Source organism: Salmo salar, chromosome 28 (genome assembly GCF_965601325.2).
Source record: "Salmo salar chromosome 28, fSalSal1, whole genome shotgun sequence".
NCBI lineage: Eukaryota > Metazoa > Chordata > Actinopteri > Salmoniformes > Salmonidae > Salmo > Salmo salar.
Genome location: NC_138318.1, coordinates 8,959,620 through 8,973,520, shown reverse-complemented (window position 1 = coordinate 8,973,520; position 13,901 = coordinate 8,959,620). Strand labels below are relative to the sequence as shown.

The window sequence follows — 13,901 nt, the reverse complement described above, 5'->3', positions numbered from 1 at the left end:
TGAAGTAATGCCATTGTATTACAAACTGCTTAACGGACAATCAAAGTAACATTACAAAGGAAGGCATCTATGTTACGACAAATCATAATTGAACACATTTCCAAGGCTATAAAATGCTTTAGTTCACTGCAACAATTGAGTACACTATTATATCTGAGCCTCTAATGCCCTTTGCAATTTGTAATTCATTCCAGACAATTTAAATCATAATATTTGTGTGGCTATGATGGCATTTTACCACAATGCTTTATGTTGTGTACAGGTACACAATGATTATGGGGTTAACTCGGTGACAACAACAGGTGGTTACAGGATCAAATGGTTGTTTATAGATTTCTGTTTCTTCACATATACCCACAAACATGAAGAGACAGCACATTCTGAACCTTTCCACTGCAGTGACAAAAACAAACATGTCCATTCTAGGGCCCCACAATGACCGCAACGGTTGACGCTCCAATCATCTTAACGGTTCAGATTGTGGTTATATCTTCATTGTTAGGGGGGGGGGGCAGCACTCTCATATGAACACACAGTTAAATGTTCTGCTGTCACTCAAATGGAGTTGATGTTATGAGTGCATCTTGTGGATTTCTCATAAAGGCCCTGTTGTTGCTTCACCAGTATGGGGCCGTGGTCTCTATGCGTCCCTGGCTCTGCCATTCAGGGAAGAATCCACTGGACGTCCTCGGGCTCCCGAACTGGTCAAACTCCATCTCCGTCGTCTTGCCGTCTCTCTTGAACTCAACTGGTGCCGTGGTCCGGATGATGGGGTTGCTGGTCTGGTCAGCGTCTGTGTCGTTGTGGAGCAACTTGTAGTTCTTCTCGTCGTTGTTGTCCCAGTACGTCTGATCCTGGGTGGTGAAGCATATGCAGAACTCCACACGCTCCTGTGAGGGCACAGAACTTGGCAGGTCGACGGTGAAAGCGAAGGTGTCCGTGTCCAAACAACCGTACACATTGTTCAGGTACGTACATGCAATGTCCGTGTGTGTTTTCCACGAGTCAAACGTTATCCGGATGGAGACCAATTTCTCAAAGCTTACGTTCCTGACTTTCACAGTGCCAGTGAGTGACCGTTCCTGGAGTGTGCAGTTCTCCAGACACACTTGGTTCTTCTTAAGCCGGTTCCTGAAGTCAAGGTAATCTGCAGCAGGCTGAGGGAAGTCCAGAGTAAAACTTTTCTCTATGGAGACCTTCAGGCCGTTGGTGTCATTGGCCAGGTCAGACAGGTCAAATTGCAGGTCAGACAGTGGGTCCTCCTCAAACTCCTTGAACACGTGGATGGCCGTTAGTGACATGCCTTTTGAATCGGCAAAGACCACCCGCTTCTTCCCGTTGGCCTTGGGACTCTTCCATCCCAGGCTGGAGGCCTCTACCTCCTGTTTGGAGCTGATGCACGGCCTCAGTGGTTTGTAGCAGTTGGCCAGGTTTCGCGATCGGCAGTCCTCGTACGTGCTGAAGAAGCTGCGGAGGGGCGGAGAGCTTGCCAGGCAGATCCTCATGGCTACATCTACTGGCATGATAGGACCTGGCATCGGCCTGGTGTTCAACATGTGTAGGACCCTGTTGAAAAAGAAGACCGTACCAAGAGGACAACGAGGTTCTAGGTGAAACTGTTATATGTTCAGGTGAAACTGAAAATAGTCAAGCCCATGCAGGACGTGGTCAAAGAAAGTAATAGAAAGAAAGTAATTCATGTCAGAAGTCTGTGCACAGGCTATGCTGTGTAAGAGGTAACAATATTTTAGGCATACTCAAACCACACTTTCGTAGTAATATTGTATGCAGAAATGCTTTCGTTATTTTTGGGGATTGATGTAGTTCATTAATTGAAAGAGACCTGTCATCTAAATTAATCCAACACAGATGTGTAAAAGTATTCAATACATTTGTTCCTGGAACAGTTTGAACATCTACATTGATAATAATACTCAAAATAGTTTATAGCAGGCTATAATAATCGTATGTAGGGAGCTATATTGCATACTTTTACAATTTAAATAGGCCTAATTCTTTTCCAGAAAATATTCAGCAATAGCTTACTAAAGTCCAGAAGATAAACAGCTATCCAACTTTCAAGTCCTTGCTCACACGATAATGGCTGTGCCACATAGACTATAGGTTTATAGTTTTCATGTAGATGATGGGGGTAGTAGGCTTGGGTATAAATAGGTGACCTTTTATCTAGTGGTATGCAACAATACTGGCCGGTCAATGAAAATGTAATAAAAAGTATCACAGGCAAAAGAAAACTGGTTAGTGAGTCAATCTATTCTATTTCATCTACAGATGTAATCTCACCTGGGATTGAAAAACGATTATATTTAAGAAACTTTTCGTTTTTATGAATTGCGCAGTTCAAAATTCATGCCCCATCCAATGACAGTAGTTCGTTCTATCGAAGCGCTTCATATCTGACGCACTGTGAGCTTACCTTGTGCAATTCATTGGAAAGCGTTGAAACAGCCCGAAACATTAAATGTTGCTGATGAATAAACGGACTTAACTTCATAAGAACAGAATTGTGTTATTTTTTTATTTTTCCATTCCAATGAAGGTTGAGGATCCCGAACGCTGCGTGGCACGCCCACTTCACCTCTGCAGTCCAGCTGTACTGACAATGGCTTAAGCGCTCTCCAGTCTCCATCTGTACATCCGGACGACTCGCATACTGCTTCAAATTAACCCCGGATGATAGCCAATGGAAAAGCCAAACGCCGAGCGCTCGAGCAATCAGCGACCAGCTCAGCGTTGCGCGTCTACCGTCCTACCCGAGGTGCTGAAATGTCTAGTCGGTTCAGGTTACGTTGCAGGATGGGGAATGGAGAATATTTCGATTTTTAGTCATAATAGACCTCTACTGGTTGTTTTTATGTTTAGCAACTAAATATGTGCATGTCAATAACACATAGTTTGTAGTCTATACATTATAGACATCTATAATACCATATCTCATATTTTGAAGATAGACCTGAGGCATTTCGGACCATTCCATTAGACTATTTGTGAAATTCCAGGTCTAACTAACTCTAGTTGGAAAATTAGGGGATCATAATCTAAATATAACCATGCCAAAGTGGGAGCCTGGGCTGGGAGACATTTCTTTGAGATCTCAGGCAGCTGTAGGCTTTGAAATACCTCCACCCTGACACAGCAAATCTATTTGAACTTGTCTGAGCAGAGTATCAGTTCATCATAGGGGTATGATCATCTGCTAGGTGCCATGCTAGCGAGGACAACTTCTGCACTGAAGCGTCCTGGGGAAACTGTTTATATTTGTCTCTGCTGGCTTTAGAGCAGTGCAGATTACTGTAGCTCTTCTTAGCTTGGACGTGACTGAGATTCTTCTAGTCTCTACGGGGAGATAAGGTGCTATACATGACTCTTACATCATTGCAGTAGGAATATTTAAAGAATTTCCGTTCCATAACTGACTTGAGTTACAACTGTGTAAATGGATGATCTACTTTCACAATATGATGTGTAATATCCCCGAATGTAAAAGCAAATACTAAAACAATCCAATCTAGATATGGCTTATAAAAACTTGGTAAAGGCAAAAAAGGTTTCTCACACAGTAGTCTGTCTAAAAACGTTTCTGATTGCAACCTATTTCCGCATAGCAACCATTTGGCTTGAAGCCAAGTACTGCGCTTCCCTGGTTCAGTGTAGTGTACTGTAGGTCTAGCGGTCACAGTCAGGAGTTCTTGCAAATTCGTTGGTTTTTGCATAACAGGAAGTTAAGTTTAATGACGGTCTGCATATCTGCAGAATGCATGCTCACTGTTATACAGTAACTTCCTGAGCAACTGAAAGACATACTAGTGACACACAGAGATAGTGTAAGTGAATCTCTAAATATAGTATCTAAGTAAGGATGAAATTGCAGCAGCAGCCTAAAATAGCCATAATAGTGTGCCTGTTGCTTTCTTTTTATCAGGACCCATTGAGGCTTAGTTTCACATGGTTCAATATCCTTTAAAAGTGCACACCTCACCTGCGTTTTCTTCCACCATACTGTCATTGGAATTTGAAATGAGTCAGCATTATTAATACGTTTCCTGAGGCAAAACAATACTGTGTGGGAACGCCTTCAGATCCAAATCTTTATAGTTCCTTATACTTGAGGCACTGGCCCAAGAAAACACTGCAAACTTCTGTTATAGTTATGCTATTATTATTTCTATTTGTAACAAAATCTTTTCTATTCTTGTGTTGGATATTTCCTCTAGCATTTGGATGTGGTTTGAATGATTGACCAAGATGCGTAGTTCAAACTTTATTCAGGTCAAAATGCTTTCCTGGCTGATATCCCTGCAAGTGGTAGAGTACCCATATCACAACAATGAATTGTTATGAATTCTGGATCGGTAAAGTCAGATGGTAGGCCTACCTGAAGGATTCACTCTACAGTGTTTAATCTGGCAGTCTGTCTAACAACCCAACTGAGTAGAAAAATACATTGTTTCAGACTTGAAATGACATAAATGATTCTTAGGGAGTAGGGACATATTTTTGAAATGCAGCCAAAATGCATACTCGTCCCTTTAAAAATATCATGATGTAATCCATACTGTATTGGGCCAACAAAATGATGATTGGTCCTTTGTAAACATGTACCACAACTTTTGATAAGTATAGTCTACTGAGCTATTTGTTGGTATCTTTTTGAATGTGGCTTATTTGGTTCATATACAGTATCAACCAATAAACTGATGATTCACACTACCATATGAAATGACATCATAGAACATGGAGTCATTCCCACATTCAGATCTTCCCACATTGAAGTACTCTCCTAACAGCCTATAGGGGGTGCTGATATGAATAGAGGGCCAGAAACAGGGGCCCGGCAGCTACTGAGAAGTATTTTTAGCACGCAGGTTCAGATGCTTTTGCCTTGTCCTCACCAGACTGTAGTTACATAGGTCATTGGAACTAGAAGTAACTTCATATCATCAATTTCATTCGATTTTTTTGTGTTGAAAATGGAACCCTTCAACCGAAGAACTACAGTACCAGTCAAAGGTTTGGACACCTACTCATTCCAGGGTTTTTCTTTATTTTTACTATTTTCTACATTGTAATACATATGGAATCATGTAGTAACTAAACAACTGTTAAAAAAAAACAAAATACATTGGAGATTTGAGATTCTTCCAAGTATCCACCCTTTTTGCCTTGATGACAGCTTTGCACAATCTTTGTGTTTTTGTTTACTACATGATTCCATATGACATTTCATAGTTTTATTCTACAATGTAGAAAATAGTAAAAATAAAGAAAAACCCTTGAATGAGTAGGTGTGTCCAAACTTTTGACTGGTACAGTATATATATCCATTTTGGAAAATGTTGGTGATATGGTATATTTCTAGTTGTATAGTCAATATGAACAGTCCAGAGTCTTGATATTACATACAGACTATAAATAGACAACATTACAATACATTTCCATCTCAGTGAATTTACAATAAGATAGAAAATAGTAATCAGAAAATGAAAATAGCACATACAGTATATGTTTCTTTATTTGAAGGGTTGAATTATCCTCCTTACATATTTATCATAGAGAACACATTATTAATTTCATGTGCAGGTTTTGGGATGGCACAACTGGCTATCTGATCTGTGATAAATCGGACACTGCTCAGTTGTCCAGACCACTTGAAGTGGAGCCAATACACCAGTATTTACACAGAAAATTCAAGGTCAAACTCACTTAAAAAAAAAAAAATGTGAAAACTGGTGGTAAGCCATTGGACAGATACAAGAGGTGAGATGTATGGCAAGAGCAGGCCCAGCATACCATGAAACTAGCATAGACGTATATTACATTAAATAGACAGTATGGGGTAATAACTTGATAATAATATTGCATCAAATTCTTTCCCATATTATTTTCCACCTGAAGTATAAACCATTTTTGAGCATTTTCTGTAGGGTTGTATAGGTGGTATAAATATAACAGGCATATAGGCCTGCTACTGCAAAAATGTGACCATGAACACCATCCAGTGACAAATTAAGAAGAGAAGACTGCAGTGAAGAGACAATTAGATGATCATATTCTTCCTCATAATAATGAAATTATGTTTTTTAAGTAAGTGTGACCTTTATTTCATAGATAACTCGATTTCCAGTCAGTGCATAATGCTTCATAAGTGGTTTCATTACAAAAAGGAGTCACAACCAGAGGCGATGCTCAGCACAGCAGCACGACTGGATTTTAGGCGTCTCATCACGTGATGGGTGAAAATATCTCGTTTTTTTTTAGAACCGTTCTCCTGGCAGCATTATGCTAGCAGCACAATCGCTGATTTGTTTATTCTCCAAATAAGAGTCCCCCTACAAAGACATGATAGAATTTGGAAACATCGATTATTTTTAAACTCTCGTTCTGTACAATTGTTTTTCACAGCATTGCAACTGCCTTCAAAAAAAGGATGATTTGACATACTTTTTAATATTGTATTATTTATACCAGCATTTCTTTCGTAAGTTTACACCACTACTGGAATGTTGAAAGTGATTGTGTAGGGTAAAGAAATAACACTTTTAATAAAATACAATATGTGTAATTGGAATTACTCAATAAAGTCTACAAAACGTAAATTGCTCTATTGTGCTGGGCAGCGGGTGTAATACAGAGTACTGGTGACTCCGTTCTCCACCCACTCCATGCACTGCAATGCAATACACTGCACATTAATTAAATATTGGTTTATATAGAAAAAACTATTATTTGTGTTGATGTAAAAGTGGGATTGGGATTACTCAGTAGGGTCTGTAGAACCTATATATGGTGTTACTTCTTGGGGGACTGAGTTCTACATATCCAGCAGCACTTTTTAGTCCACCCATTCCAGTGGTCCCAATGCAGAAGACTGTAGGCCTATAAATTACATATTTATTTTTATAAAAACAACTCCATGTGCAAAAGTAAAAGTGGCATTGGGAGTACTCAGTAGGGTCTGTAGAATCTATATATGGTGTCATTTCATGGGGCACAGAATAATACAGTGTTGCTGGCCTTTTACTCCGCCTATTACATTCGCAACAATAGAAAAAACTGTGCCCTATGAAGACCCTACTGAGTACTCCCAACACCACTTTTACATCGGCACAAATAATCGTTTTTTATCTATAAGCCAATATGTAATGCATACACAGTGCATTCGGAAAGTATTCAGACCCCTTCACTTTTTCCACATTTTGTTACATTACAGTCTTATTCTAAAATGTTTTTTCCCTCATCAATCTACACACATTACCTCATAATGACAAAGCAAAAACAAGTTTTTAGAAATGTTTGCACATTAATAAAAAAAAAACGGAAATAGCACATTTATATAAGTATTCAGACCTTTTACTCAGTACTTTGTTGAAGCACCTTTGGCAGCGATTACAGCCTCGAGTCTTCTTGGGTATGATGCTACAAGCTTGGCACACCTGTATTTGGGGAGTTGTAGTGGACATTCTTGTGTCCTCTGTGTCTCTGCAAATGTGTGACTACTAGCTACTAGCTGTTGTTTCCTGATTATTGTGTTAGGATGTTCTGTGACTTTGCAAGCCCCTTTGCATGGCATGCTAAGCCTTGACTGGACGTTTGCCAGTTTATTTTTTGTTATAAACTGGAGAAAATAATTTAAATTGCATGCATTGGTTTCGAAATTGCATTGGTATTCACCGCAACGTTTTAGTTCCCAAGGTATGTCAATCCTGATTAGCCAATGGGCTTTCATGATTTTGCAGGAGTTTCATATTATTAGCTCAACACAAGACGACCCACCTCTCCCTTCAAAACCAAGGCAGTACTGGAGATGAGGGATTTGTTTTTACATGGCTAGCAGCAGCCTTCTTTTGTTATTTAAAAAGTTAAGGGCGCAAAATGTAATCAGCAAAGGAAAATAAGGCAGATATTCAGTCATTTATTGCCTCTTGGATAGAGGAGTATTGATTTGTTTTACTGAAGGACCAGTCTGTTTGCACTCTCTGTTGTGAAACTGTTGTTTGTCAGACATGAAGTGTACGGCATTATTTTGAAACGAGACATGAGAAAAACTTTAAGCATGGGGCGGACGAGGCTGAAGGAATCAAGAGGGCCGTGTCCTGGTATCAAAAGCAAATCAGTGTGTTTACAAATCAACATGCAGTCAAAGATCAAGCTACAGAGGGGAGCTATACAGTCGCACAGTGCATTGCTAAACATGGAAAATATCAAGGAGGCTTTCCTCAGAAGTTCACAGGCAGTATTTGAAGGATTGCCTAACAAAGACAATCATTTCAAAGATAAAAGATATGCCTGCGTCTGCCAGAACTGTTGAAAGGTGCGTTAAGATGACTGACAATGTAAAGGAGCAGCAAACTGTAGCGTTTAAAGTGTGGCTCTTGATGAGAGTGTGGATGGGAATGACATTCCACGTCTGGCAGTTGTTGCAAGATACTGTGACTCAGAGCGGGTACGTGAGGAGCTGCTTTGTCTCAAACCCATACATGGTACTACTAAAGGAGAAGATGTAGCAAAAGCCTTCACAGATCATTTTGAGGAGAGAGGTGTCGATATTGAAAACCTATTACCTATTACAACTGACAGGATTCACAATGCTAATTGAAGATACGATTGGCCACCCCGTGGTTAAATATCACGGTATCATTCACCAAAGAAACAACTTTCACCGGAATGGCATCTCTCTTCTTCCCAATATCGGTCTTGGAGACAGCCCAGAGCTGTTCTGGCACTTCACCCAGCCGTGGTACTGTATGTGGGAGTTATCTTGGGAAACACGACCATCATACTTTCGGTAGGAATCAGTTCTTTCTTTGGTATCGTTTGAGTAGTAACCCAGAAAGGGTCACAAAAGGTTGCTGTTGATGAAGACCACTTCCCATCCTCCTCCCAGGCCACCCAGTCAAGACCATGTGTCAAAAGGAGGGATGGTGGATCTTGTAAATAAATATTTGAGTACTGTAGGATTTACTGTGTTTGCTGAAATCTTTTGTAAGAAATGTGTGATCGGTATGACAAATAATGTTGGACACGGCATTTCAGTATCCCCCGCGTCCCATCCCAGGCCAGAGGGCCCCTTTAAGCATTTGATGATGGACTTCATTGAGTTGGTGATTGTTGACATATTTTCAAAATGGATTGAAGCTTTTCCTTGAAGAAGAGCTACAGCAGCAGCTGTGGTAAAGGCTATTCTGAGAGAAATCCCACAAAGTGACTGGTCTCGCTCCAATTGAGGTGCTGACAGGGCGACCTAACATGCCATTTCCTCAAAACAGGTTGACGTTGCAGGGAATGGAAGAAGACATGGTAGCATACTGTGTCTCACTTAACAATGTTCTTAAGACTCACGTCCCACGGTTGAAGGCTTCTCTGCCCAACCTATCAGGAGGAACTGAGCATTGTCTGTGCCCTGGAGAGTTTTTGGTGGTAAAAGGCTACAGAGGGAAGAGCTGGAAGGATCCTCATTGGAGAGGACCATATCAGGTTTTGCTGACCACCCCGACTGCGGTAAAGGTAGCTGAGAGGGACACCTGGATTCACGTCTCGCACTGCAGACAAATTCCTGCCCCTGAGGAGGATGGCGGGAGTCCCATCCCTTAGGCTGTGTGGCCTGCCTGTCTGGATCTGCACCAATGTGTTGATTGGAACAGTTGATTGCCCTCCCGTGGGTGACCGTTCAGGTGAAGATGAAAGTCCTGAGCCGAAGGGACCACCGCAGACCCAGAGAAGTGGTCCAGAAGTAGAAGTCAGCCAAAGGAAAAGAGAAGTAAAAGGTCAAGATGAGGAAGAGAATCTGTTCCTCTCTCGAGCTGGATTGGTGACAAATGGCACCTCATAAGACATCTTGTTGGGTATGTGGGTTGAGTCCTGTGGGAGTAGGTAATGGTCTCCCATATGTAGGGGTTCCCTTGAGGGTGAACTTAACTATTCAACTGTCTTCAATACTGTCATTTGCCAATTCCCCCCAAAGAATCTTGACCCCATGACTTATTTTGCGATATACAATGTTACTGTCAGCCTTGTAAATCCTAGACAAACAATTGCAGTGACTCACCCATCCCTATAGTAGGATCCCTGGTAGCCCCCTAGTGTATTAGAGGAAATGGAAGTAACCATTTGGGTGAAAATGTTTGTAACTGTACTATGTTGGTTAATGGTAGCAATAACTGCTCTCTTGTAGTACATGATTCTGTACTACAAGCACCAGGAAATGTGAGTTATACAATTTCTGTCTACAATAAGTATATCGCACTGAAAGGAGTTTACCACCTAATTGGGGAGGGATGTGTACTGTTGGGGTTGGTGGTGCCGGCCATGAGAGTACTTGGAAACACTGAAAGAGAATTGAGGGTTCGGTTGAGGGTTCTGATAAAAAGGGAAATGCTACTAGAGAAGCATTGGTTGCTCTGAATGAAGAAGTAAAAGCACTCCGCAAGGGGACCCTGCAAAACAGGGAGGCACTTGACTACTTATTGGCTGGTCAAGGGGGTACTTGTGCAAGGAAGTACTTGTTTAATGTTTTTGATCATTTTGCTTTCTTGTTGTAAGGCCATCAAGGCTATCATGTTCAATGCTACTAAAGAAGGTTATACTGATAACTTGATGTCTCTCCAGGAACTCCCCTTTCCACCTTCAATGGATGATAATATGCAAGAATGACTTAGTATCCATGGTTTGATTAAGTACCTGTAGGTTTTAAGTTAGGTTGTTAAACCACATCAACCTTATAATGGAAAGGATCATGGAAAAATGATCAAATATGAAGATGGATTTTTCCCTATTGTTATGCCTATTTTATGTAAGAATCTGTATTTACTAAATACACTCCTGTTGATAGACAATGTATTAAGCTGTTGTTTTTTTTAATCACATATAGTGATAAAAGGAGGGAGTGTAGTGGAAATATTTGTGACCTCTGTCTCTGCAAATGCGTGACTACCTGTGGAGTGTTGTTTCTTGATTGTTGTGTTAGGATGTTCTGTGACTTTGCTCTCAGGGAGGGAACTGATAGAAGGAGAACAGAAAGGGAACACATTGTTACTTTGGCCCAATGCTTAGAAACTATGTTTGCAAGGTCATGATCAGCTTATTTTTTTATTTAACTAGGCAAGTCAGTTAAGAACAAATTCTGATTTACAATGATGTCCTACACCGGCCAATCCCGGATGACGCAGGGCCAATTGTACGCCGCCCTATGGGACTCCCAATCACAGCCAGTTGTGATACAGCCTGGAATCAAACCAGGATGTCTGTATTGACACCTCTAACACTAAGATGCAATCCCTTAGACCGCTGCGCCACTCGGGAACCCATTGCACCCTGAGAGCAGAGATGCCTAGTTTGTGCATGTGTATAAAGAGTACTGAAAAGGAAGCACTCCTTCAGAGCTTCTGACAGACTTGTACTTTGAGTATTAAGTGTGTTGTAACCTCTTCGGACGTGATAATAAAGATTTGTTCATCTAACTTTGACTTGGAGTCCTTAGTGGTAATTTCCACAACAGAGTTTCTCCTATTCTTCTCCACAGATCCTCTCAAGCTCTGTCAGGTTGGATAGGGAGCGTCGCTGCACAGATTTTTTCAGGTCTCTCCAGAGATGTTCGATCGGGTTCAAATCTGGGCTCTGGCGGGCCCCACAAGGACAATCAGAGACTTGTCCTGAAGCAACTCCTGCGTTGTCTTAGCTGTGTGCTTAGGGTCGTTGTCTTGTTGGAAGGGGAACCTTCACCCCCAGTCTGAGGTCCTGGGCGCTCTGGAGCAGGTTTTCATCAAGGATCTCTCTGTACTTTGCTCCGTTCATCTTTTCCTCATTCCTGACTAGTCTCCCAGTCCCCGCCGCTGAAAAACATCATGATGCTGCCACCACCATGCATCACATAGGGATTGCGCCTGGTTTCCTCCAGACGTGAAGCTTGGCATTCAGGCCAAAGAGTTCAATCTTGGTTTCATCAGATCAGAGAATCTTTCTCATGGTCTGAGAGTCCTTTAGGTGCCTTTTGGCAAACTCCAAGCAGGCTGTCATGTGCCTTTACTGAGGAATGGCTTCCGTCTGGTAACTCTACCATAAAGGCCTGATTGGTGGAGTGCTGGAGAGATGGTTGTCCTTCTGGAAGTTTCTCCCATCTCTACAGAGGAACTCTGGAGCTCTGTCAGAGTGACCATCAGGTTCTTGGTCACATGCCTGACCAAGGCCCCTCCCCCCCGATTTCTCAGTTTGGCCGGGCGGCCAGCTCTAGGGAGATTCCTTGTCACGACTTCCGAAGTCGGCTCCTCTCCTTGTTCGGGCGGCGTTCTTGTTCCCTGCACACCTGGTTTTCATTCCCCAATCAATCTACATGTATTTATTCCTCTGTTCCACATCATGTCTTTGTGAAAGATTGTTTGTGTTACGTGTTATTTGTTGACGCGCCAGACTGGTTAGTTTTTTCCGTGGTATTTCACGAAGATGTTTATTGTTAAACATAATTCAGGTGACTGTTTTGCGCGTTTTGCACTTTTGCCTCAATAAAGTGTCCGCCTGTTCACAAATATCTGCTCCCCTGCACCTGACTTCGCTACCAGTACGCACACACATGACAGTCCTGGTGGTTCCAAACGTCTTTCATTTAAGAATGATGGAGGCCACTGTATTCATAGGGACCTTCAATGCTGCAGAAATAGTTTTTAACCTTTCCAAGATCTGTGCCCCGACCCAATCCTGTCTCGGAGCTCTACTGACAATTTTTTTGACCTCATGGCTTGGTTTTTGCTCTGACATGCACTGTCAACTGTGGGACCTTATATAGACAGGTTTGTGCCTTTCCAAATCATGTCCAATCAATTGAATTTACTACAGGTGGACACCAAACAAGATGTAGATACATCTCAATGATGATCAATGGAAACAGGATGCACCTGAGCTCAATGTCGAGTCTCATAGCAAAGGGTTTGAATACTTATGTAAATAAGGTATTTCTGTTTTATATTTTTTATGAATTTGCAAAAAAATATATATACTGTTTTCGCTTTGTCATTGTGGGGTATTGTGTGTAGATTGATGAGGAAAAAAGAAATGTAATCCATTTTAGAATAAGGTTATAACGTAACAAAATGTGGAAAAAGGGAAGGGGTCTGAATACTTTCCGAATGCTCTGTACAGTTATTTGCATTGTAGCCTATGGAATGGGTGTAGTAAAAGTCCTTCAACACTTAAGTGATAATGTCCGAGAAGCCGGTGTTTGGAGGATATATTGGCATGGTGTTATTTGGCCCGAGATCAAGTCGAGGGCCTGCAAACCGTTCCAGTATATCCTTCAAACACCAGCTTCAATGGCATTATCACTTTTATACAACAGGTTACCAACATATTCAAATAATGATAAACATATTTTCATTAAAAACTTTATTTTGGTTAATTTATTCATACTATTTCATCCTTCCACAAGACATATTCCCTACACAAATCTAGGGTTGCTACCCAAACCGGCTCGTCATTTGTTCTATCGGTTCGGTTGCCAGAAACGAGATCCAGTCGTTCAGTCTTTTTGTTCTGTATCTATGGACGCGACCCAGTTGTTTTTTCTAAATGTCCCATTGCCATACTGACTGGCAACATTCTTATCCCTTGCTTGCTAGCTAGCCAGCCAACTACGGCTATTTTACAGTCACGTCAAACAGTGAAGCCAGAATAACAGCGAAGTAGCTGCATTTGCATTTGTTTACGCTGTTTTTTTGTGACATTTATTTGGATACATCCATAACAATGAGCTAATGATGAACGATTTCGTCTGGCATAGAAAATGTGCTCTCTCGTCAGGATACTGTTGTTCAGCGGAGCTAGCCAACAACACAACTAACACAATCTCATCGAACTGAAGCTGGAAAGACAGCAAACTAGCTGCACTTGATAGG

The 13,901-nt window shown here is 41.4% G+C and overlaps 1 protein-coding gene across 1 annotated transcript; it reads right to left on the bottom strand.

Moving 5' to 3' along the window:
• Window positions 1-247: 247 nt before the first annotated feature.
• LOC106589379 (protein phosphatase 1 regulatory subunit 3C-B) lies at window positions 248-2,619 on the bottom strand. Its single transcript, XM_014179269.3, has 2 exons — window positions 2,438-2,619; window positions 248-1,566 (listed from the first exon to the last, which is right to left on the bottom strand). The coding sequence occupies exons 1-2, from the start codon at window positions 2,449-2,451 to the stop codon at window positions 618-620; spliced, it is 963 nt and encodes a 320-aa protein (XP_014034744.1). The 5' UTR covers window positions 2,452-2,619; the 3' UTR covers window positions 248-617.
• Window positions 2,620-13,901: the final 11,282 nt, after the last annotated feature.